Source organism: Gracilinanus agilis, chromosome 5, assembly GCF_016433145.1.
Source record: "Gracilinanus agilis isolate LMUSP501 chromosome 5, AgileGrace, whole genome shotgun sequence".
NCBI classification, from domain to species: Eukaryota; Metazoa; Chordata; class Mammalia; order Didelphimorphia; family Didelphidae; genus Gracilinanus; species Gracilinanus agilis.
This window is the reverse complement of record NC_058134.1, coordinates 47,789,252-47,816,452: the sequence shown is the minus strand read 5'-3', so window position 1 is coordinate 47,816,452 and position 27,201 is coordinate 47,789,252. Positions and strand designations below refer to the sequence as shown.

At 39.2% G+C, this 27,201-nt stretch overlaps 1 protein-coding gene across 1 annotated transcript in view; it reads right to left on the bottom strand.

Annotated features, from left to right (window-relative positions):
* The window catches only part of TMC2 (transmembrane channel like 2), a 131,928-nt gene extending 107,071 nt beyond the window's left edge, over positions 1-24,857 (bottom strand). The window contains exons 1-2 of the mRNA XM_044678907.1: positions 24,627-24,857; positions 10,531-10,696 (exon numbers count right to left, since the gene is read on the bottom strand). Of these exons, the coding sequence (XP_044534842.1) occupies positions 10,531-10,696; positions 24,627-24,857 (397 nt within the window). The remainder of the gene's footprint in view (positions 1-10,530; positions 10,697-24,626) is intronic.
* Between the last annotated feature and the right edge of the window lie 2,344 nt (positions 24,858-27,201).

Genomic DNA, 27,201 nt, shown 5'->3' with positions numbered 1-27,201 from the left:
AACCCTGGAAAAGACACTTAACGCTGTTTGCCTAGTCCTTTCTGTTTTAGAGTTTTACTTAGAGCAGTGATTCCCAAAGTGGGCGCCACCGCCCCCTGGTGGGTGCTGTAGCGATCTATGAGGGCGGTGATGGCCACAGGTGCATTTATCTTTCCTATGAATTGCTATTAAAATTTAAAAAAATTAATTTCCAGGGGCACTAAGTATTATTTTTTCTAGAAAGGGGGCGGTAGGCCAAAAAAGTTTGGGAACCACTGACTTAGAGAGAAAGATTATCACATGATCAATGACCTTGACATTTAAAGACATCCTAGAAAAGTCAGAAATGGGGAATTCTAGAGTAGTCATTGTCTTCCATTTCTCTACTAATTTAATATAATAATAAAGTATATGGTGCTTCTCCAGAAACACCAAAATGAGACCAGAGTAGAAAATTAATATTGAATTTTGAAATAATTATCTCTATCATCCCCTCCCCAGCAAGAATAGCCTGATTCTAAGGTCAGACTGAAAGTCTCTTCCCTGGATTATGAAAGTAGGTTGGGCTCTCCTTTCTCTTGTTAAATCTTAAAAGGGTAACAGGATTAAGGACAGGACTGGGAGTAGCTATGGTGAACCTTGATTAAGAGTGTGCTTGGCATTGGAAAGTATGGTGGCCCAACCACATGGTGGGGAGGAAAGGGCCTCTTGGCATCCTTCACACCTGCCTCTTCCCGTGATGAGGAAATGGAGGGGGAGCCGAGGTCTCTAAGTCCACCTCTTAGTGACTATCAGTCAGAGATGTTTTCAGATGTCCAGGGGAGGTACTGAGTAGTGAGGCCACATGGGGATATATAAGACTTGTGAGCTAGAGGAATTCTCTTCCTTTTGTCCTGCTTGTTCTCATTGGTGCCTCTTTGGATTGTGGAGTGAATCTACTGGTCATTTTAGATTTTTCTTAAGTGGTGGATTAATAAATTAACTTAAAATTAAGAAATATTGCTTCTCAAGAATTTTAATCATCACACCAAATATAATTGGAGTTTAACATTGCTGCTCAATGTCTCCCTCTACCTGAGAGTTGGGTGTTCCATAGAGGTAGTTCAGAACTGGAATTGGAGACTGGCTACTTCTAAAGGGGTCAGTCCTTTCTACTTCTCTAATGCAGGTTTGCTTTATGTGGGGTAGGCTTTAGCCTGGCCTTTATTCTTCTGACTCCATTGCTCTAATGGGAAGAGCCATGTTCTTGCCTGAACAGTTTTGATAAACTTTATTCATGGGCCTAAGTGAAAGTGAGACTACAAGAATGAAACTAAATGTAGAGGTTAAGGGATGAGTCTTCCCCATTTTTATGTAAAGAACAATCCAGATTAGTATCCTTCTGGATAACAATAGCATTGCCTTTCTAGTGTATAAAGAAAAATCCTCCAAATAGCAGATTAAGTCCCTATTTTATAAACTGGAAGTTGAGGCTTACAAAGACTAATTAGTTTGCTTATTGGGACCCAAAGAGTGTCAAAAGTGGAACTAGAAGCCAGTTCTCTTCTGACATCAAATATGGTGTGCAGGGTGATGTCAGCTGTGTTTTCTAGGCATTGAGGGAGAGAGCGGTACCCTCAAGGGAATGTATTATTATTATTACGTTTCATTAATTACCAGTTAAAATCATTTATTGAATAGAGACTGGAGAATGGAGACATAAAGATTAAAACAGACCCTGATCTTAAGGAACTCTTATAGTTTAATAGTGGAGACAAGGGGGAATGGAAGGGAATAAACACTTCTATGGCACTTGCTATATATTTTTCAAATATTATCTCATTTGATCCTCACTACAATCCTGTAAGATAGCTGATATTATCTCCATTTTACAGTTGGAGAAACTGAGGCAAATAGAGGTTAAATGATTTGCCCAGGATCACGTAGCCAAGTCCATTGCCTTAACCATTATGCCATGTTGTTTTTATTCCATTTAGTTCTCCCAACAAAACTGTAAGGATTTGGGGGGACAAGGCATTCTTTTATATACTTTTCTCTCAGGGATCCTCATCAATAAGTGCTGATTGATGACTGGCTTCCTGCTCACCTCATCACAATTCTTTCTCTTTAGTTTTAAAGCTGTTGATTCAAAAGCTTAACTGTTCTTGCTAAAGAACCTAATTCATCACAAAAAAACAGGAATAGCTAACAATCACTCAGTTCCCAAGAGTTCTCTTCAAAGCAGCTTCTTGAGATAGCCAGTACAAATATTAGTAGCTCACTTTGTAGATGAAGGAACTAATCCACACAGTGGTTAAATGACTTGGCTATGGCCACGTGGCTCCCAAGTGTCAGAAGTGGGAACTGGACCTTAGGTCTTCTTAAATAATACTCCTTTCATTAAGCCACAATGTCCCTCCAGTGGTCTTGAAACACAATTACGTATACCACCTCATTCCGTCTCCTAAGAGGACATGTAAGAAATGGAAACAGGCTACCTTTGAACAAATATTATTACTATGTTCTTTGATATTCTAATTTCCTGTTCAAACAGCCATAGATAAAATTTCTGGTGCCACCAGAACCTACTGACCTCTGAAAATAAGGACCGGGGATAGCAAAGAAAATGGAAACAACTTTCCTGAGTCTTTTTAGTGGTTGGTTTCATACATCTAGTAGGAAGCTAGGTTGATGGGCTTTCAGTCATTCTGTTTATGCATGCTGTCTGGTAAAGTCATCTTCTCTAGAAGGTCAAGGGCCATAACAAAAGGATGCTGGAGGCTAGAGTTTGGTGTGGAGGCAGGAAAGCCTGGGCTCGAGTCCTGTCTCTGACTCACATTGGCTATGTGACTCCTGGCTATGAGACTCACCCTCTTAAGTGCTACTAAACAACTCTCTAAGACTAAGTTGTACAGAGGGCGCCATTTTGATTTTGGTAAAGGGAAGTTCCTCTTCTGGGAACTCCCTACAATCCCAGAATCAACATTGGTCAGAAAAAAAATAGTACCTACCTCACAGGATTACCATGATATTTAATTTAAATAATGTATATAAAGCATTTTGTGAATCTTAAAGTACTTCATACATTTCAGCTATTATTATTCCTATGAAATGCCATTTAGAACAACTCCATTTTATAGATGAAGAACTGGAAGCTCAAAGAAGTTAGGAGCCCTATTGAACATTGCTTGTTTCCCTTCCCTTCCCTTCAGATACTTCCTAGCTCTGTGATCTCTGTGACTCTCCCAATTGCCTAGCCCTTGTGAGAACTTTGTCTATTATATATTAATTTCTATATAGAAGGGAGAATTTTCTACATCTGGAATTTGGGTCAGAGATATGATCTAGCCTGCTAATTTAATTAATCTATTTAAAACCCTCACATTCTGCTTAGAATCAATACTGTGTATTGGTTCCATGGCAAAAGAGTGGTAAGGTCTAGGCAATGGGGCTTAAATGACTTGCCCAGGGTCACATAGCTGAGAAGTGGCTGAGGTCAAATTTGAACCCAGGACCTCCATCTCTAGGCCTGGCTCTTAATCCACTGAGCCACCCAGCTGCCCCCTAGTCTGCTAATTTTTGCATGTGCTGTATCCACCTTGGGGATGGGTGTATGTGTGGATTGGTTGATAGACCACCTCTTAATTAGCCATCACCAATTAAAGATGCCTTGGGGTGTTCGATAATGAGTTCCTAACAATTCATTTATTAGGCTGCTGGATACAGTTCAGATTGCCCCTGCAAGAGATCCAGGAAGACCAATATCACTTTATCAGTTGTTGATAATGGCCTAACCAATAAGCCTGATGTAATCAATAAACTTATATTCTTACCCCAAAATCAGTCTTGAGAAAATTTTAATTGTAGCATCCTCACTGTTCTTCTACCTTGGTGCCAGTTTTTAGTATGGATTATAAGACAGAAAGTAAAGTTTAAAAAATAAATTCATGTTGACCCTAGAGCCAAAGGCTTCATTTCCAGATGAAGACCCAAGAGGGAAAATGCTGCATTGAAGTATGAAGCAAGCTTATATATTAGTCCATATAAAAGGTTGTGTTGTACATATTTGAAAAGCCTAGCCTGAGGTAAGTTGTTTATAAAATGATAAAATAACATATGGAAGATAGATATGGGAATGACATTCCCCTATTTTTTATTTTCTGGCAAAACAGCAGCAACCTGGGAAAACTGCATTAAAAAGTATAGTTGTTTATTTTTGCCTCAGGGTGGGACTGTAAAAGGACATTAGTGATGAATTAAGGGAAACAACCACAGAGAAGCCCCTTGGATAGACCCCTTTGCTTGCAGTGAATAAAGGATGCCTTTCCTTATGACTTTCACAATCCCGTTTGGAAAGCCAAGGGCATGTTTGCTTAGGTCTGGACTGTGTCCTATTAACGATAAATATTTTCTACCACTTCAGATTTTTTCCCCTGCTGAAAACAATCCTATTTTCCAGCAGAGCATTTGTATTATCTACAGTCTTTCACATCAAATTTATGACAATCTTCTAATATAATGGAGACCTAGCCACACAGAGCTGTTTCCATGACACTAGCCAACAGAAAGCTGTGCTCTGATGAAGCTCATGAAGTAACCTTCCTTCCACCTTCCTCACCTTCCCTCCCTCCTTTGCATAGAGGATGTAGCTGCTTCAATTCGCTCCTAAAGTATTGATGTTTGACACTTGGAGCTTTTGTCCAGACCCAGGAGACCCCACCTTGTTGCTGCAGACACCCCAGCAGCCAAAGCCCGAACCAGAGTGAGCTTCCGCCCTCCTGGGATGGTTGGGATTTAAGGGATTAGAAGAACGAGAAGGAAGACAGCAGGCAACTGCAGAGTTTAATTTGCTTGGGGTTGATGTGTCATCTGTATCACATTGGGAAAGGAGCAGGATCATGACAAAATACATAGGAGACGACGAAATGCACGTTGCCTATGTGAGAACCTGTAAGGCACAGTAACCATCTTTCCTGAAGAAGAAAACAGTGGGAGGAGGACCATGGTGCAATTTGGAATGGTGCCTTTACCCTTAAGGGCTTATCTACGAAGATCTCCAAATATATTGATATTGATATCCATAGGTACCTGTATCAATATCATTAGCTACCTATATATTCATCTCAATACCTATAGCTACTTGTCAATCTCAATATCTATAGTTACCTATACATTATATTGATCGCAATACCTATAGCTACTTGTCAATCTCAATATCTGTAGCTACCTATATATTGATCAATATCTATAGCTAGCTATATATTGATTGCAATATCTATAGCTACTTATCATTCTCAGTATCTATAGCTACCTATATATCAATCTCAAAATCTATAGCTACTTATTTATCAATATCAATATCCATAGCTACCTCTATCTCAATATCGATAGCTACCTATATTTCAATCTCAGTATCTATAGCTACCTATGTATCAATATCTATAAATACCTCTATTTTGATCTCATTATCTATAGCTACCTATATATTGATCGATATCTATAGCTAGGTGTACATTTATATGGATTGCAATATCTATAGCTACTTATCATTCTCAGTATCTATAGCTACCTATATATCAATCTCAAAATCTATAGCTACTTATTTATCAATATCACTATCCATAGCTATCTCTCTCTCAATATCGATAGCTACCTATATTTCAGTCTCAATATCTATAGCTACCTATGTATCAAAATCTATAGACACTATTTTGATCTCATTTTTTATAGCTACCTATGTGTCAATATCTATAGCTACCTATATATCGATCTCAATATCTATAGATACTTATTTATCAGTATCAATTTCCATAGCTATCTATGTCTTGATATTGATAGCTACCTCTATCTCAATATTGATAGCTACCTATATATTTCAGTCTCAACATCTATAGCTACCTATATATCAATATCTATAGCTACCTCTATTTTGATCTCATCTATAGCTACCTATGTGTCAATATCTATAGCTACTTATTTATTAATCTCAATATCCATAGCCACCTATATCTCAATATCAATAGCTACCTCTATTTTGATCTCAATATCTATAGCTACCTCTATTTTGATCTCAATATCTATAGCTACCTATGTATCAATATTTATAGCTACCTATATGTCAATATTGATACATATAGGTATTTAATAAGGTAGTTGAAAGGAACGAAATATTTAGAAATACCCACAGAATGGTGAAAGTTTTATTTCTGTGATAGAACCAGCACTTGAGTAATAATCTAAGGTTTGAAAGTAAAGAAAAATGAGAAAGTGTGAAGAGTCTCATTATATCTTTTGGAGACATCATGAGATATGATTCTAAAGGTTTAGGAGGAGAAAGTCATGCCAGAAAAGTGGGTGTTGTGTCTTTATGTGCAGCTAGAGTGACAGAGAGAATGCTTATGTGCTCTTCCATCTGCCTGAATGTACATATTTATATTTTATATTATATTCATATTACATATAATGTAGATGTACCTCTGATTGGAAGATGGAGCAAAGAGATCCTTAAACTTTCATTTAAAGAAAATGTCAGCTAGATGGTGTAGAGGATAGAGCAATGGGCCTGGATTCTGAATTTAAATCTGGCCTCAGATACTTTCTGTGTGACCCTGGGCAAGTCATTGTTTGCTTCAATTTCCTTGTCTATCAAACAAGCTGGATAAGTAAATGGCAAACCATTCCAGGATCTCTGCTAAGAAAGCTACAGATGGAGCCATAAAGAGTGAGACATGTTTGAAATGATGGAACAACAACAAGGTTAGCCACCCCCCCCCCCCACCTTCCCATTTGTTCTCTTCCAGACTTTTCCATCATGCTCTGGCTGCTTGATTTCTTCTTCCCTTCTTTCTCTGCCCTCTGATTTTTCAGCTTTCTTTCGTCTTTCCTCATTGGACTGTAAACTCCTTGAGGACAGTTCCTGACTTTTTGTGTGTGTATAGCTCCCCAGTACTTAGCATAATGTCTGGCACACAGTAGATATGCCATTAATATATGTTTATTGACTGACTGAATAATATTAGTAAGGCTATTTTTAAACAGAGCATGATTGCAGTGGATTAAACAATAAGCACAACAAAGGTGTTAAGTTAATAAAGTAGAAATTATCCCTTCAAAGGATGTTAGTTAGTAGATGAATTAAATACCTTATAATAGGGGGAAAATGAAGAATATCTTTAGAAAACAATTATGGCAAGATAGATTGGGACAGAGGCATAAAAACAGACCAATAAATCCAACAAATGAGCCATATATATATATATATATATATATATATATTTTTTTTTTTTTTGCCAAAAGAAAGAGTCCACAAATCTCAGACATTGTTATCTCACTTTTTGGTGGGATCATAAGATCTAGATTTGGAAAAGATTTATAGGGATCATATTCCTAAATTTGATATATGAAGAAACTGAGTTCAGAGATGGTAAAGAATTTACTTGGAGTCACGCAGGTAATATGCAACAGAACTGGCATTCAAATCTAGGTCAAATGATGCACTTCTTATATCCTTAACACTGAAAGTATTGCTATATGGAAACCAATCTTTAAAATTTTTTAAAATTATTTTCAAAACTGAACAGATCTTATGTGAGCTAACATTTGTGGGTATCCTCTCATATAAAATCTTATGAAATCCAATTTCTGACATAACAGTGCCTTATGCCTAATTTGATGAATTAATTTTAAAATAATATGAAATTAAATCGAGTCTATTACACTTTATCATAAAGGAAGAGTCACTTTAGAAAGCAAAGAATGCACATCCATTTTTCTTATATTCACTATCCCCTACAGTAGTGAAAATGTGTCTTCTGTGTAAGGGTTTGAGGGCTTGTAGAGTCAGAATCAAACTTTTCATCCATGAATATTATAGTATATGATGAAAAAAATTAGATAGAGCAACAGTTCATAAGGAATATGAATAAATAAAACTTTTATTAAGTGCTTACTATATGCAAGTTGAAAAGAAACTCCTTTTTCTCAAGGAACTTGCATGGTAGTTGGGGAGGCAATATATGTGGAAATACATAGGTACCCTTGTTTTATCCAGAAACACTAGGAGATTGTGAGGTTCTTGAGGATTGTTTTTCCATTTTCTTTTGTTCTCTACTACCTAACATAATGTTGTGAACCCATCCTTCAATCATTCAAGGATCTATATTTTATTGTTGTGGAAAATTCCTTCACCAATATCTATTATGACCACTTTATGAGAAAATGTTCTGTTATTGTTGCTGTAATCATAAAAAATTCTCCCCTTCTGTTCATGAGGTGCTGTACATGACAACATAGAGTAGCAGAGAGTCCTTGATGTGGACATAAAAAAGCTTCCTATTCCTGATGCAAAGCTCTGAACACATCATTCATCACATAACTGCTACCCTCCTCCCCCAAAAAGTCAATCACTTCCAGTTGCGTATATCCATTGAATGCCCATGATTCTTCCTCTAACTTACTTCTACTAGGTTTCCTCACATATCCCAAACTAATTAGCTGGCACTACTTCCTCATGGTCCAGTGTTCAGCTAGTTTTGTGGCTTCTGCTCTTTGAGCTATCATGCCTATCCAGCTCAGCCCTACTTCTCTCTAGTTCTAATTCCCCCTGCCACATTTCCTTCTGCTCTGGGACTCCTGCTCTACTACTAAAAAAAAAAGTCCCTTTTGTCCAAGATCAACATACTCCAATGTTCTTTCCATTTTGGGACCTTCTCACAGCTAAATCAGATCCTCAGTCTTCATTCTTCTTGATCTTTCCCCAGGTTTCAACCTCATTGACCATCTCTGGCTTCTGGATACTGTCTCCTACTTACTTTCTATGATACTACCCTCTCCTTGTTTTCTTCCTAGCTAGCCAATTTAGCCCCCTCTCAGGCTCCTTGCATGGATCATCATCCATTTCCACTCCAAAAACATTTGTATGATGACTGATAGGGAGCAAGAGGAGAAATAGTTTAAAGAGACCAATGTGGATGCAGAAGGAACTCATCACCCAAATTGATATAAAAAAGTCATCTACAGGAGATGTAAGCAAGGACAGGTAATGGAAGATGAATACAATAGCATGATGTGGTTCTAGAAGAATTTTAGGAGTTTGAAAACTCATCCGATCTTACCATTCCATTGATCAAGAAATTTCAACAGCTCCCTCTTTCCTCTGTGATAAAATAAATTAATAAACTCCTGAGTCTGGCATTTAAAGACTTCCTCAGACTAAGTCCAAATGATCTTTTCCTACTTACTGTAGTCCATGGTCAAACCAACCCACTTGCTTTAGCCCATACTTGGCATTTCATCTCTTGCTCATTTGCTCTTGCAAAGGCCATTTATTCAAACCAGAAATACACTTCCTTCACTCAAAATTGTCAAAAATATCCCATCTCTTTGTTTTTGGGCCCATACTGGGAACACATTCCTTTTCTTACCTTTCTCTTTTTGAATCCTTACCTTTCTTGGGCTCAACTCAGATGATTCCTTCTCCATTTTTGTTGTCCCTGGTCTTTTCAGCTAAAAGTGTTCTGGTCCTTCCCAAATATTCCAAGAGTGTTGATTCTGATTTCTCCTTTGGCTCTCACCCAGCGCTCCCTACCTTGCATTATGTATATCTATATGCACTGGCTCTGGAGTCAGGAAGACTCATCTTTCTGAATTCCAATATGGCCTCAGACTCCAGCTGTGGCACCCCGGGCAAGTGAATTTACCCTGTTTTTGTTAAGTTTCTTCATCTGTCAAATGAGCTGGAGAAGGAAATGGACAACTATGCCTCTATCTTTGCCAAGAAAACTCTGAATAGGGTGATGAGTTAGGCATGACTGAAAACTATTGAACAACAACAACAATACATGTACTGTAACTCTGCTTCACCACTGCCTCTACCATGTAAGCTCCTTGAAAATGAATTAGGAATTATTTTCTCCCTTCTCATCCCTAATAAGAGTACCTTGAATATTTCAGGTCCTTAAATATTTTTTGAATTGAACTGAATGGTTCATGCTATTCCTTATAACTAAAATATCTTTTTTTATGAAGACTTTTTTGATCCTCCCAAGTCAGAGGTAATTTTTCTTTTGTCTGATATCATAGCAGTTTGTATTTATTTATAATATAAATTAGAGTATGACAAATCTCTGCTTCTCTGTGGACATGTCTAAAAAACCCTAGTAGATGGTAAGCTCTTTGATAGGAAAAGCTTGTTATTCTCTATGTAACATTGACCTCTGTGGCCCTCATTACCTGGAAGACCAGGCATGTCACATCTCATTCTTGCCACAAGATTCTCTGGCACTCTTGGAGAGGGTGTGGGTTGTCTGAGCTCTCTCATTGGCTCTAGCCTTCATGGATAGTATTTCTGTCATCTTAGAGGTGATCTCCATTTAGCCATTAACCAATTAATTTGCTTTGACAAAGAAATATTTGCTTCGAAGACATAATAATGAACATACTGACATACTCTGCAATGTGGAGAACAAAGTATTTGCCCTCTTCTCCCTCCACCCCAGCTTTGTCTATCTCAGTGTTCAGGGAGGGGAAGGGAATTAAATTCAGAGCTTAGATCACTTCATATAGAGAACAGACCTAGTTTCAAGTCTAAGACTTTCTCAGGTTTGAGTTCTAGGCACGTTGGCTTCTCTGGCTTCCTTGCTAGGTTGGCTGGCTGGCTGTACCATCCTGTCTGAAATCTTGGCCTCAAGGTCACCATGGCTTGAACTTCTATACCACAGGTACAGATCACCACTGGCATCTGAAACCAAGAACAGGAACAAATACCCCCTGATCCATTTCTCAGAGGAGAGTAAAAGGGGAAAAGGGAAAAGTATCCCACATTCTCCTTCACTCATGGCTCTGGAACTACAGGTGAATTGTGGTTTTCACCTTCTGGATGAAGCTAAGAAAGTCAAGTGGGAAAAATGCAAGCAGATAAAAAGAGAGTGACGGTCTCAGTCTGATCAGTTTTAAAGATATACCTTTTCTAGTTGTGCAGACAATCAGAAGAGGCTACACTCATCGCCATTGCAGGAGATGAAGGGCATCCACATTAGGTTATATGTGCACGTGAAAAAAACCCTGTACTTATATTGAACACCTCCTCCCCCCAACTTTTCTTGGCATAGTACATAGCACAGAGTAGGCAGTTCAAAATTTTTTCTTAAAATGAATTAATTAATGAATTCACATTGTTCCAGGGAGGAATATGGGAATACTTTAAATAGTAGGTTTTCCTATCTGTATGAAAACATTTCAAATCCTTCCTTGAGGGCAGGTTTTAACTAGGTGAGAATGTCATTGATTAGCTGGTGATTGAGGGAGTGACCCATGTGGTACACTTTTAAGACTACTTTAGGTTTAAATTCCATCTCTTTCATCTATTGCCTTCTAAACTTGGACAAGTCATCTAACCAGGAGCCTCAGTTTCCTATTCTGCAAAATGACAGATTAGATAACTATAGAACCTTCTGCTAGCTTTAGATCAAGGTTACTAGAGAAAAGGAGCCTAGAATTGGAAATCTGCAGAAACAAACTTTGCCTACTTCACACAATTATGCTTGAGTTTCTATCTTGTACTCAGCTTGGTATATAGCTAATTCTGGGTACAGCATGAGTGTCATGGATTGAATCTTGGAGACTTGTAGGATCCATTTTCTGATAGTAGATCACTTTTATGAAAAATAAGTGGTTTGAGGTCCTTTTAATGGAACACCACTGCTTGAATCAGAGTTTGAATTATTGGTTATCCTGGGGATAGTCAGGAAACCATTAGCAACCCTGTTGGATCCAAGAGGAATTATTCTTCTTAAGTAGGGTTCTGCCAGTGCAGATCTCAGTTCCATTTTTTGCTTAAGACTAACAGGAGAGAGCCTTCATCTCTTGAGTGAAATGTCTGTCCCTCCTGAAAGGCGACTTATGGCATCAGAGCTCCATTCAGACTACATGGTGTGCTGGTTGCCAGGGTGACAATTCTCTCTTTGAATAGTGGGGGGGAAATATTTGCCTCAAATCTACAGGTAGAGGTTACTTAGGAGACAGCCCCCTTTTCTTCCTCACATGTCAAGGAGAAGGGGAAGGCAGAAAGAGGTTTACAGCGATAGCATGTACTTAAGATTCTTCGTTGGTCTCCCAGACAGCAAGCGACTCTGTAGAAAATCCAGGTTGGTCTTTCTTGAGCAGCGCCTTGATATTGTCACAGAAAATCTATTTCCCTGCTGCGCTATTAAACGTCATGAAGCTAAACATCAGATTTCTATATCCTATTATTTGTGTTTTTTTTCCATCTAACACTTTCTCATCCCCCAGGCCCCAACTCTAAAAATCTATGGCTAATAGGGACTTCTTTAAAAATACACAAAGTGTTACATAAGTCAATTTCCCCACCTCAATCAAGTCAATCATTCTGTGAACAGGTATTTTTTAAAGCACCCATTATGTGCCAAGCACTGTGCTAGGCGCTGAGGGTTACAAAGACAAAATTAAAATAAACCCTACTCTCAAAGAGCTTACATTCTCTCTAGGAAACTGGGGAGGGGGATAACATGAATATATATATATATATATACACATACATATATATGTCATTTACATATGCAAAATAATTACATGATAATTTATTTTTTCAGTTACACGTAGAAACAAATTTTGGCAATTCTTTTTGGACTCATTTTAGGAGTCAGGTTTTCTTCCTCTTTCTCTTCTCCATCTTTCCCCAAGAGGGTAAATAGTCTAAGTGGAATACATATTTCCATATTGCTCGAGTTGAATACATGATAGTTATAAAGAAAGGAGGCACTGAGCATATCTCGAAAGAAATAGAATTTTCTACAGGATTATCCATCTGAACCAGGAATTTAGAGATCTTTTTTATTACAAAGATAGGATATTTCTAAAGGCTTGACATTCTACTGCCATAAAACTTGAATTATTAAGTTAATAGAGGTATAAAAAGAGAGTGGCTGCCTCCAAATGGCTAGTTTTAAAGATGAAACCTTGGCAGCCCTGCCAGGACCTAGAGCTTGGGGAAGGGCCACAGAAAGGACTGTGATGGCCAAGAGTGTCGACTACAGGCTGATTTGTGTCCAACTTCAGAGGAGCTAAATAAATTCAAGTCCTGGAGGACTATCTCCTTGGACAGAGCATCCCCCCAGGACTACAAGGAGGAGGCCAATTATTCATGCTCCTAGTCAGGTTTTTTTCAACCCTTACTTTCCATCACAGAATAAATGCTAAGTGTTGGTTCCAAAGCATAAGTGTGGTAAGGGCTAGACAACCGGAGTTAAGTGACTTGCTCAGGAACACACAGCTAGGAGGTGGCTGAAGCCATATTTGAGCCCAGGATCTTCTGTCTCTAAGTCTGACTCTCAATCCTCTGAGCTACTTACCTGCCCCCACTAATTTTGTTCCTTTCTTTCTTTCTTTCTTTCTTTCTTTCTTTCTTTCTTTCTTTCTTTCTTTCTTTCTTTCTTTCTTTCTTTCTTTCTTTCTTTCTTTCTTCCTTTCTTTCTTTCTTCCTTCCTTCCTTCCTTCCTTCCTTCCTTCCTTCCTTCCTTCCTTCCTTCCTCCAAGGCAAAAGAGCAATAAGGGATAGGAAATGGGGGGATTTTCCTAGGCCAAATAGCTTAGAAATGACTGAGGTCAAATTTGAACCTAGGACCTCCCATTTCTAGGCCTGGCTCTCAATCCATTGAGCTACCTTGCTGCCCTCTCTTGGTCACTTTTCATGGAAACAGGAAGTCTAGAGGATGTTTCTGAGAAACTGGGAGAGGGGCCTGAGGGAGCTGTTGGAGTAAGCCAGGGCTACAGGACTACAAGGGTCTACAGAAGGACCAAGACAGAAAATTACTCCAAGGAGCCAGAAGAAGCACCAAGAAGGGAAAGGGTCAGATTTCCTGGAGCAGCATCATTGGGAGTTGATTAAATGGGTGACTTCAGTAGACTCCATGTTTGACCGAATTTCTAATTCAGTTCTGAATAGAGAAAAATATAACCTAATGCATTCATAACAGTGAATTCATAATCCTCCTAGGACATGTATGGAAACACTTGAAAGAGTAGGTGTTTCTAGCCATTTCCTTCTTTCAGGATGGGTTTTCAATTGAAGGAGAGAATAATGTTATTGATTAGCTCATGATGGGAGAGAAGGACTCATGCCATCTTCTGTGAGGGGCCTCAGGAGTCCAAGTACTAACTGCCAGTCTGAATTCCTTTGGCTTAAAATTTAAGCCTGCCCTGTGTCTCGGACTCCTAAGGGCTGGGAGTGAACCCTGTGAGTTCTTCCAGAATCTTGTGTTTTGTAGCCTGGGAGAATCTCCTTTTAATTATAACATTTCATTATAACAGGGAACTTCCTTAACTTGCATTTAGGATGCAATTTGATTTGGTGTGCCAATGAAATTCATATTTTTGCTGTTACTTAGTGCTTCCCATTTTAGGGGTTCAAAAGCACAGGAATTAAAGGGTCTAAGGTTGTAGTTTGAACTTTTTTGAAAAAAATAGCCCATGTCTTCTGTCTTAAAATCAATGCTAAGTATTGGTTCCAAGGCAGAAGAGTGGTAAAAGGGCCAGTCAGCTGGGGCTATGATATAAACCTATGATCCTATGAGCCATAATGCTTTGTACATAGAAGATGATTAATAAGTACCTATTTGGTTGAATTAAATTGACTTTTTCTCAAATTCATAAAATCCAAAACTAGAGTTAGGTGGCTCAGTAAATAGAAGAGCCAGTGCTGGAATTTAGAGATTCTGGGCTCAAATCTGGCCTCAGACACTTCCTAGCTGTATGACTCTGGGCAAGTCACTTAACCCCAGTTGCCTAGCTCTTACTGCTCTTTTGCCTTAGAATATTGATTCTAAGACAGAAGGTAAGGATTTTTTTTTAACCCTTGTACTTCGGTGCATTGTCTCATAGGTGGAAGATTGGTAAGGGTGGGCAATGGGGGTCAAGTGACTTGCCCAGGGTCACACAGCTGGGAAGTGTCTGAGGCCGGGTTTGAACCCAGGACCTCCCATCTCTAGGCTTGGCTCTCACTCCACTGAGCTACCCAGCTGCCCAGGATTTTTTAAAAAAGTGTTCAATTTTTAAAAATTCTGAACTTGACAAATACACAATTTAGTGATATTATGGATGTAGTTTCAAATTGCTCTCCAGAATGGCTGGACCAATCCACAGTTCCATCAACAGGGCATTAATGTTACTCTCATCCCACCATCCCTCCAACATTTGTCAGTATTTTCTCATGTCATCTTTATCAGACTGATGGAACATCAGAGTATTTTTAACTTGAATTTCACATATTATTAGCAGTTTAGGGCACCTTTTTCCTAAGGTCATTGATAGCTTGGATTTTTCCTTGGAGAATGATCTGTTCATATCCCTTGACTATTTATGTATTAGAAAATGATTCTGGATTATATTGGAGTTGATATATATATATATACATATATGTATATATATATATATAATATCAGAGTTTTATCAGAGCAATGTGCTGCAAAGAATTTTTTCCCCAGTTAATTGTTTCCTTTCTAATTTTAACTGCATTGATTTTGTTTGTGCAGAGCTTTTCAGTTTTATGTAATTAAAACTGTCTGTTTTATCTTGAGATATTTGTAAAAAGCATTTCGCACAAAGCCTACCATCTAGAAGTCATTATATAAATGCTGGCACCCTTCCCCTTTCTGTTATCTTTTCTGATGCATTCTCTTGTTATCTAGTCTCATTTTCCCCAGCCTTTTTTGGTATTGCTGGAGCTTAGCAAAGAGTCTGGTGCATACTTTGTGCTCAATAAGTGTTACTTGATTAAGGATAGAACTAGGACCAATTGATAGAAATCACAGGGAAGCATATTTCTGCTACTTCTAAACTTCTTGTAAAATAAGGAAAAAGTTTCTCCAAATTAGTGCTATTTAACAAGTAATGAGCTTCTTTAGAAGGTAGTTGTTCCTGCTCAAACAGCATCCCAATTCCCTCTTGCATCTTGGATAAAATACAAATACTTTTATTTTACATTTGAAGGGCCTTCCCAAACTAGTCTCCAGACAACTTTTCTCAGGCTTGTGAAACATTTACATTCCACCTAGATGACCCTAATTTCTATGCCTGGGATGAAATCCTCTATTTCTCATCTTGATATCTCTGCACCATCCTGGGATGGCACTATTTCCTCACTACTTCTATGTAGAATCTCCAATTTCATTCAAAACTCAACTAAATCCTACACATGCTCCATGATTGCTTTGCTGTTGGCAGCAATTTCCTCTGAAAAATCATTTTCTCACTTACACTGGCTGATATTCTTGGTGGAGAAAAAAACCCAGCAACAAACTTGTAGGATGGTGTTATACTTTGATGTGCAGGGAAGTCTAGTTATTGGTTCATATTGGTATCTCCGGTGATTAGCACACAGTACATGCAACATACACTTGTGAATTGGTTTATTTTTTTTAATTCAGTTTTGTTTTGTCTTCAGCTCTGAATTTTCTCTTTCTCACCTCTTCTTCCTTCATTGAGAAATCAAGAAAAACAAAACAATGAATTATTACTAAGATCTTTACCAGCTCTAATAGTCTCTGAATTTAACGAATAGAAAAATCTTCTTTTTGATGTTCACAGCTCTTCATGATCTTCCCAGATCCAACCTTTCTAGTCTTTTTACCCTTTATATTCCCCACCCTGCATATGGTTTTATCTAATGACGCTAGCCTCCTTGCTGCTGTTCCATCTCTCAATTCTAGCCATTTTTATTGGCTGTCTGCCCTGTCTTGGAATGCTTTCCCTCCTCATTTCTAACTCCCAGCTTTCCCTAACTTCTTTTAAGTCCCAGATAAGTTTCTATCATCTGCAAGAAGCCTTTCCCAATCCTTCTTCTTCTTTTTTTTTACATTTAATATTTATTTTTTAGAAAAGTTAACATGGTTACATGATTTATGCTCTTATTTTCCCCTTCACCCCCCTTCTTGTTTTTAAAAAATGTGACTTAAAAAAAAAACACATTAACTCCAGTCCCCCTATTAGAGAAGGCATCATTTGACAAATTGATATATGCAAAAAAAACAAACAAACTATGTCTTACTTATTTTTATCTATTCTTTCTCTGGAGGTGGACATATACCAATCATTATTCAAACACACACACACACACACACACATATATATATACATATATATATATATAATACACATACACACATTTATAATAAATATATATACATATATATATATATACAAATATAAATAATGCTTTCTCCCTTTCAGAATTAATACTGGTATTGATTCCAAGGCAGAAGATTGGTAAGGGCTAGGCAATTGGGTTAAGTGACTTGCCCAAGGTCAGAGAGCTAGGAAGTATCTGAGGTCAAATTGAACTCAGGACCTCCTATCTCCAGGTCTGGCTCTCTATCCCCTGAACCACCTACTTTCCCCTCAAACAATATAGTTGTTGCTGAATGTATAATGTTCTCTTGGTTCTATTAATTTCATTCTTCATAACTCCATGTACATCTTTCCATGTTCCTCCTCTCCCCCAGATTAATCTGTTTGTCATTTCTTATGGCACAGTAGTATTCTATCACATTTATATGCCATAACTTGTTTATATATTTCCCAATTAATGGGCATCCCTGTAATTTCTACTTTTTTGCCACCACAAAGAGAGCCCCTATAAATATTCTAAAATATAGAGGTTCTTTTCCATTTTCCCTGATCATCTTTGGAAATAAACCCAATAGTGGTATTTCTGGTTCAAAAGGTATATACAGTTTTATAACTCTTTGAGCATAATTCTAGATTGTTCTCCAAAATGGTTAGATCAGTTCCCAGTTCCACAACCAAATGTATTAGTGCCCCCATTTTTCCACATCCTCTCCACCATTTCTCATTTTATCCTTTTATCCTTTTAAAAATCCAGGGCTTGCACTCAGTTGATGATTACCAGTTTGTTTTGCATATATCTCTTTTGTACATGGCTATATAGATGTTATCTATTCCCCCAAGACTGTGAGAAAAGAGTCCTTTATCTGTCTTTGTACCTCAAGTGCTACTGGAACATAGTAGGTTCTTAAACATTTATTGATTGACAGTCTGCTGAATGGAATGAAATAATGTAATAATTAGCCTTGAGGGCAGAAATCTAAAATAACACACAATTTAAGAATTCCCTTGGTCAAAATTCACTGTTCTTTTCTTTCTCAGGATTGTGGCAAGACTTTGGACTTCAGCTACAAGATATATATTCTCTGTGAGCCAACACTTGTTCTCATGCCTGCCATGTAAAAAAGTGCCAAAAAACACTGTAATTCATGTCCTAGGCTCAGTCCTCACACCATGCCAGTATAGATAACTATCCTCGAAGGGTACTTTCTCTTCTCTTTAGTCATGTAGGTAGGGTAGGGTAGGGTTGGAATATGGGCCACAGAGTCAGTGAAGAGACCCACATTATAGTCTCTTGGGTAAGTCACTTAACCTCAGTTTCCTCAAGTGTAAAATGGGGATAAAAGTTGCCCCTACTTTCCAGGGTTGTTGTGAGGTTCAAATATGGAAAGTGCTGTACAAACTATCATAACTATTAGCTGTCATCATTCTGTGATTCAGTGCCATCATCTTCAAAAGGGGAAGGTACGTCAGACTTGATGGCTTCAAGCATTTTCTAGATTTATGGTCCTTTGGACTTCTAGGTTTCTTCTAGTTCTATAAATTCCATTATTCCAAGTCATTATTTTTAGCTAAGCCTGGGGAGGTTGGGGGGAGGATTACATATATGATAGAATTATATGGATCGAAAGGGAGAGTGAAGTATGGGCTTCGAGTGCCAGAAAGTTTCAGGGAATGTTTTATCAATTGAACCACATTCAAGCCACTTAGCTTCCCAATCCTAGAATGATGAATTGCAAAGGATTGTGATTTAGAGCCCGAAGGAAATCTTGGAGGTCCATTCATTTCATTTGACAGCGAGGAGAGGTCAAGGCCCAGGGAGAAGAGTGACTTAGAAGGGTTACCCAGCTGCTGAGTACAGGAGAAAAAAGAATTCTTCCTGACTCAAGCAGAGGGTCCTAGCAGAGCCTCCTCTAGGGTCCCCCATTACAAATGAAATAAGAAATTAGGTCTTTCCCAAATTGTGTAAGACAGGACACATAGAACAAATGAAAAATGACATGGTTCCTGCCCTAAAGAATGTCACTGGGGGTGTGGGATGATTTAGGACATGCCTACAGAGAAGGTAAATAGAAAATAAGGCGTGATGGGAACAAAGGAGAGATCCAAAGGACTGTAGATAATTTTGAGGGGGCAGAGAATCCCAAATGCTATGGCTTAGGGAAGTGTTCTGGTGCACATTGGGGTTCCCCAGCACCCCAGTTTCAGTCTACTGACTCCTAATTATACCTCTTTCCCCCTCCTTGATGATACCTGCCTAAATCTATGCCTCAGAAGACCCATTTCTCTTGACTGGAGCTCTAGGGACTCAGGTGAAACTTTTCAACTATTAGAGGGGGTGGAGGTGGTAGGGGCAGGTGGAGGGAAGGTGGCCCAGCTGGAGCCAATTGGGAATTGTTGGGCATCTTGGGAATAAAAATAGGCCCCCAGGGAGAGGAGGCGTTGTTTATTCTGATGGTTTGAGAGATGCTGTTGGGAGGTTGAGGTGGAAAAGGAGATGGTAGTATGGGGCTGAGATCTTTTTTCTTCTGTGTAGTAGAAAGGACAATTAGTAATGCCAGTGAAAAGGTGGTGAGGGATGAGATTTAGCTGAAGAATCTTCAAAATCTTCTAAGGAAACTATGCTGTACAAAGTTTAATTTTGGAGTTGAACCTTTTATGATTGAACTTTCTTCTTGCCTTGACTTCTTGAATCATCTAGGTGCTCAAGAGCAAGAATGACTTCTATGTAGCCTGTAGAATACCACAGTGAGGGATTCTGTAATGCTGGCATTAAATTAGCCAAAGAAGATACTACTCTTTGGAACCTCAGGCTATCCAACCTCTCTGAATTGGGGCAGCCTAGAGTTGAGAAACTGAGTTGGGTTATCAACAAAAGGGTAGATGTGTAGGATCCAAAAGTGGCTTCTTTCTGTCTTCTTTTTAGCATATTGTGTCTTTTAAGAGCTGTCTATAGTTCCTATTTCTAACTCTTCTGCATTTCCTTGGGTTGGTGAATAGGCAGAGAAAGTATAGGTAGAATCTCTTTTCTGGGGAAACTGAAGTTTATGGATTAGAGATCCTTTTGGATCAATTGTATTCCTCCCTTTTCCGCTAGTAGCCTCTTCCTAAATTTTCTTATTTCCTGGATATTATTAATAAAAGTCCTCTCTCTTGTTGTAGGTGTCTTTTTTTAAATTTTAAATTTTGAAAAAATAGTTTAACTTTGGAAACTTAAAATTTAAATTTTAAAGTGTTTCTTAGACTTTAAAATGGGGGGAGGGAGGTGCAGATCTGGGAGATATAGTGTTGGTAATAAAACTCCAGGTTCTCCCATCATGAATTTCATAGTCTTCTCCTTCCCAGGGTCATGTGGTTTTTGAAGATTCTCAATCTCTTAAAAAAACACAAACCTTATCTGTCTTAGTATCAATTCTTATTTATAAAAAAACATTAGCATCTCTTAGAATTGATTATTGATTCTAAAGCAGGAGAGCAATGGAGACCAGGCAGCTGGTGTCATAACTTGCCCAGGGTCACACAGGTAGCAAGTATCTGATCGTATTTGAAATTGGGTCCTGTTAACTCTAGACCTAGTGCTCTATCTATTCTTCTACCTAATTGCCCTCAAACCTCTTTTCTATAAGCACTCTCTCCACCTGTGGCAAATGGAGAAAAAAGCTCTGGGACCCTAAAACATGATTTCAAAGACAAACCCACCCTCTAGTCAGAGTCCTGGAAGCTGTGATTACCTAAGGATTGAATTGAAGCACCAACTTGAGGAAAACAAAGACTGTTGCCTTGATTCCTCCTAGAATTCCTTCTAGCCATTTTGGAGGACAAACCCAGCACTTGGCTGGAAATTTGAGGAAGAAAAAGGGATTGAACTTGGGAAGTACTACTGGGAAGGGATGAGTAGCTGCTCTTAAAAGGATAGTTGTTCCTAAAAAATGGGCTGCTACTGAAGATAGAGGGAGAGAATATTTTTATTGGGAGCCTCTGAGGAGAGGCAGAGTAATCTTTGGTTGGGATCTTGAAAAGGGAATAATATTTCAGTAATGAGTGGGACTTTGATGCTGAGATTCTGGATCTAGTTATGTGCTGTTGGCATCCTCCGGCTCTGAAGAGACGTCAGCTTTGTTTCTATCCTTTAGGTTAAGGGTTTCCAGCTGACTGAGTCATTTGCACCAGATACTTGAGGATCTTTTGAGCCCTCTCTGCTTTGGGAAAAGGGGTTGGTAGCAAATGCCAAGTTCCATATCTAGAAGCCAACCAGCATTGGCATAGTTTTTAAAAGCTTTTTTTAAAATATATATCAAAGAGGTGACATGTCTTTTTTTCTTTAAGAAAAGACCAATCTCCTTTCTGTAGTAAGTTTGAGGAATTCTTACCCCATCTTGTGCCCAATGCTGCCTTGACTGCTTCTAGAACATCTACTCTGTCTGGGCTCCTTAGTCAAGGTAACTTGTTCCGTGATGTATCACTCTCTGGTCTGGAGACAGGCCACTGGCTTGGGAGAAGGATGGAGGGAAGGGGTTACAAGACATCAACTGGCTTCCCTGAGAAGTTGTAACCCCAGTGTAATACTCCTGGGTTAACAGACTTTGATCAAACACCTAAGGGTTATTGGTGTTCTAAGCCTAGTAGTGGGCACAGGCTTTTGTGGGTAAAGGAGGTGAGCAGTAAATAGTAGCTAGGTTATAGAAGAAAGTCTTGGGGAACCTGGCATATGAAATAGGAAGGACAGTTACCTGGAGAGTGGGATAAATTTGGGGCTCAGATACCAAGGACTTAAATATATATTTCTAAATATATAGACTTTGTCAAACTGATAAGAATGAGTCATTCCCTAATTTACAAATAGTCAAGATTTGAACAGTTTTGATCAAGAAATCAAAACTACATATATCTATACTAAAAATGCTTTAGGTTATTAGAGAAATGCAAATCAGAACAACTGAGATCTCACACTATCAGATTGGATGAGATGACATCTTCAAGAAGATGTGGAAAAAATGATGACACTAATACACTCTTAGTGGAACTGTGAATTCATCCAGTCATTTGGAGAATGATCTGGAGTTATGTCCAAAGAGTCATAAAACTGGGTATAGGTTTATTTCCTAAGGTAATGAGGGGAGGGGAAAGGAAAAGAACCTGTATTGGTAAATGAACTAGAAACTGAAGTGATGTTCATTAATTGGAGAATGGCTAAACAAGTTGAGGGCCTATGATGGTGATGGATTGCTATCATTGCCATAAGAAATGGTGAACAGATTAACTAAAAAAATAGACCTACATGATATTATGGAGTGAGATGAGCCAGAACCAGCAGAAATATTGTTCAAAGAATGACTTGACTGTCCACCTTCAGAGAAAGAATTGATCAGTAGAAATAAGCAAGACATAATTTTATACATACACATTTTTTTGTTAAATCTCTAGTGCAGGGAGTGGAGCGTAAGAATGGGAGACTAACCTGGGAATTTTAATGTAACTTTTAAAAGGGGAAGGTTGATTTTGAACAACCAAATAGTATAGTAACTGGCCTGGCATCAAGGTTGACTTGGTATCGTGATCTTTTTATAGGTCAATTTTTGGCCTTTCTTGGTATTAAAAATGACTTTGCCTACTGCTCCTTGGGCCCCCAAGTCCTTATAACTACCTTTGGGGATTTGCCCATTTTCCCTCTTCTGCTGCAGTATAATGGCATGACTTGAAGTCAGAGGACCTGGGTTTGACTCTTATATCAATGTTAATTGTGTGACTTTAAGTTACTGAGCCTCAATTTTCTCATTTGTATACTAGGGGAAAATACACTACCTTTTCCCCAGGACTTCATAAATAGTTTATATGCCATCCTATTGAGGGAACTATTTTCTACCTTGGCCAGGACACAGTTGAGCCTCTGTCTTTTCCCCTTATTGATCCACTCTGACAATTAAAACCTCTATTCAACTTCCTTTCTTTAATAGCCACAAAATCCTCTGCCCACTGATAGGACTACTTCTGGATCCTTAAACTATATGTCCACACTCTGTCTCAGCTGTAAAGTACAATACTGCCCCTCAACCAGACTAGAGAACAATGTTTAAGATTGTGTGAAAGTTCCCATAAAATTACAGTACTGAAGTACATTGAAAAAGAACTTGGTCCATTTTCTTCTTCCTTCCTCCTCCTTCTCCTCCCCCTCCCCCCACCCAGAAAAGAACTCTGAAGAACTGGGGGAGAGAGGCAGAAAGGCAGGGAATGACTCCTCAGTGTGTTCTGGCAGTAAGCCTTGGGTCCTTTTTTCCCCCTTCTTTGGAGAAGTGGGGGAAGAAAGGGGATGCCATTAGAAGGAAAAAGAACTGGAGAATCAAACTGGCAACAGCTCAGCCCCCCATGACTAAGGGCATCTCGCCCTCCCTGCCCAGGGGCTAAAACTTCTGGGCAAGTCCTAGGGAGAGACATCTTTGGATTAAGGCTCCTTTGAATTATCAGTGGACAGTTGAGGCATACTGCTCTCAAATGGACAATTCTCCCTTTTAGCCAAAGAACCAGTGGCCCTGGTTTTCTAATAGACCATTGATTACCCTTAGAGTAAGATTTGGAAAAAAATCTTCAGCTCTTCTCAGCATTCCTCAGTGACTGTTAACTGCCACGTTCACTCACAGAATTCTTTTCACCTAAAATGGAAGATAGCACTCTTACCTCTAACTGCCATGGGGGGGACAGACCATAATCCCACTCAACTTCCATGTGAACACAGGCTTTTTATAACTCTTTCCATATCTTCAGCAGAGGAGGCGATGGTATAACTGGCAACCCGGATGAGAGCCATAAAAGCCATCAGGCCCTTTTAATCTTTAGACGAGTACTTTTAGCTGGGGGGTCAGTAGCCACTATGGAATTCTATCTAGCAAAAGGAATTGTCACTTGGAAGGTGCTTGGCTTTTCTCTGTGTCTTTGAGTCTCCCCTTTTTATCTCAAGATACAGACTGTGGGAAGAAGGCAAGGTGCCACTGGTTGATCCTGGAGCTCTGCTAAGCCGGGAAGCGTCAGGTCTTACCTGATTTATTTGGCGTCCTGAGCGTTAACAGTCTTTGTTGAAGGTTACTTGTACTTCTGCTTACCGCTACAAGCTACTGGCTTGAGGCAGTTTAGCTATTGTTCTTGATTCTTTCTCCCAGGCACAAGTGCCTTTTAAAGTCACTTGAGCTTCAGGAAATTGTTTACTGAATCTATTTTGCTGGCAAAGCAAACCAAGTCAAATCGCTACCTTGGGTCTGGGGACCCATTTCAAACAAGCCCTGAGACTCTTCTAGGAAGAAACATTTTTGTCTAGCAATTTTACACAGTGCCTTTTTTCCCTTCCCATTCAGGTTAATGGACTTTGTGGTAGTCACCACCTATGGTTTTTTATATGCCTAAACTAAGAAGAATGAGCTTCTTCCTCTTATTTTGCCTTTATGGAAAATGACCAGGAATTCCTGGAAAGGACCAGCTGTATCTTTCCTGAAACCCTGTTTCCTAGCGTTTCAGGATCTTAGATCAGTTTTTCAAGATCTCACATCAGTATCTTGCTCCTGGATGGTGTCCAATCTTGCTGGGTACAATTTTTTGGACTGAGATTTCTCATGGAAGAACCAGTCCAGTAGCTGGATAATGAAAAGGCATAGGGCCAGGACAGTAAGAAGTTCCTCGTTCCTATTTCTCCCATCATCCCTGCCCCTCGCCTTTTGTCTCCTTATTGTTCCATTTCTTAGCATGGCATCCTTATTTTTCCCCATATGCCAACGCATCTCTTCTCTAGTTGTAGAGAGAATCCATCCGCCTTTGTACCTCTTTGATACTTGGATTATTAACCCTGTTTTTAGATAGTATAACACTATCATCCACTGAGAAAACAGGCCCTACCTGGGCTTCATGCCATGTACTCTTCTGCTGTAGTCTATCAGCCTATACCTTCTCCTACACTCAGACCCAAGATTTCCTCTTTGGGCTATCAACTCCACATGCATACAAAAATAGTATCTTCTATCTCCATTAAACTGTAAATTCCTAGAGAAGCTATTTGCTCTCATAGCTGCATCCCTTCCACCTAGCATAGTGGTTAGCACATAGTGAGCACTTAAGCATTTTTCTTTCATTGGGTGTCATAGAAGTCAGTGCTAGGTTCAGTCTTTTACCTCATGTTCATAGTTGGACACGACATATAAACATATCCCAAGGATTACAGGTTGGGACTGAATAGTGGTTCTCCCTCTCTAGGTAGAGGGCCAAATGTTATCTTATAGCAAGAAGCGTCACATAGGGAAGCTCTCTTTTTGGGGGGTGGTTTGGGGTGAAGGATGACTAAAGAGGCTGAAGTCAGATTTGGCCAACATAACACAAAAGTGCTTCTCCAAAGTCTGTGGCATCCTACTGTCCATCAGAATACATCATAAGCACCCTTTAAGTAAAGGCCTTTGGAAGTTTGCATCCATTGCAGCCTACCTCTTAGCCAGCGATGGTGCTGTCCATCGTAAAGTCCTCACACTCTTGGGCAAACGGTCAGTTGAAATTTGCACATGATTACGTAGTTTTATTGTAATCTTTACCATTTTAAGGAAACTTTGTAACTTGGAGTGCCTTATCACCATGCCTTTGAAGGCTGTACCCTCCTTAGGGAGGTGGCCACTATGTTCCTGAAGTCCCAATGCCAAAGACTTAGAAAGATGAAAGTCCATATGACTTTGGACAATGAGAAGGTACAATGGATATAGTGCTGGACCTGGAGTTGGGAAGACTAGGGGTTCAAAGGCTCGGGCACGTGCTAGCTGTGTGACTCTCTGGGCAAGTCACTTCTTAACCTGTGTTTACCTGTGTTTCCCCACTTCTAAAATGGGGATGATCATGGCCCCTACCTCTCAGGATTGTTGTAAGGATCAAATGAGATATTTGTAAAGCGCGTTGCAAACCTCAAAGTGCTACATGAATGCTAGCTAGTTTATTCAACCAAAGCTACAATATTTAATTATGCAAAATCTAGGATCATATGGACTCTGTACTTGAACAAAAGTGGGGAGTGTGTTCTTATGCCTTGGAAACCTTGAAAGATTGGTAATGCCTTGAGAGGCAAGAATCTGAAGAATCCATCTTTCAACTGGTGACTTCATGGGGAGCCTTCCAGTGTAGATCCCAGTGCCTCTGCTCTAGCTTGTGATTCCTCTGTTTTATTCTCGAGACCTCCCCTTAGTGATTGGGTATTTTTAATATTTGGGGGTTACCACTATGTGGTACAAACGGGGAGCACGCAAGGCTTAGAAGTCAGGAAGACCCAAGGGCAAATGTGACCTTAGGCACTTACTAGCCACATGGCCCTGGGAAAGAACCTTAAGACACTTATTAGCCATGTGGCCTCTGTGTCTATTTCCCGATATATAAAATGGAGATAATTATGACACATGCCTTTCAGATTTGTTTTAAGGACAGAACGAGAATAGTTATTTGTAATGTGCTTTGCCAACCATAAAGCACCACATAAATGTTAGTGATGATTAACATTTGGCCTTTCTACCTTATATGACCTATGTGCTACCTGTCCTGGCCATGTATGTGTTCTAACAAATAAAATTAGCGTCTTGCTAGCTGCTTTGTCTTTGCCCTATTTGGTGCATAAACCTAATTTCCCCCAAATAGTGGTGGCCTGTGAATTCCAGCCATGTAGTACTACGAGGGAGAGTGATAACTAGGCATAATTTGGGAGGAAATGAGCACCCTGGGATCAGTACCGTTTACTTCCCAAATGAAAATCATTGCTCTTCCTTCTCAGCTTTGGGTCCAAGCTTGTCTGTGTACAGTGCTTGCTTGAAATACACTGGAATAGTTTGACATAGCTTTGTTAAGCATTAGGTAACCTGCTACCATATGTCTTTTGCCCACTTCATTTTCCCCATGATAGTTAATAGACATTTCTCATTGCTTTGGCACCTAGCTAAGAAGGCCCCATAGTCTTCCAGGATTTAATACAACTAGCAAAAAATCCGTGGATGATATTTGGACAACATTGGGGGGGGTGTAGGGGAAGCTCTCAAAAAATACTATGAATTCTTTGAGGGTCAGCAACTTAATTGCTGCAGATAGGCTTTCAATAACATCTCATGA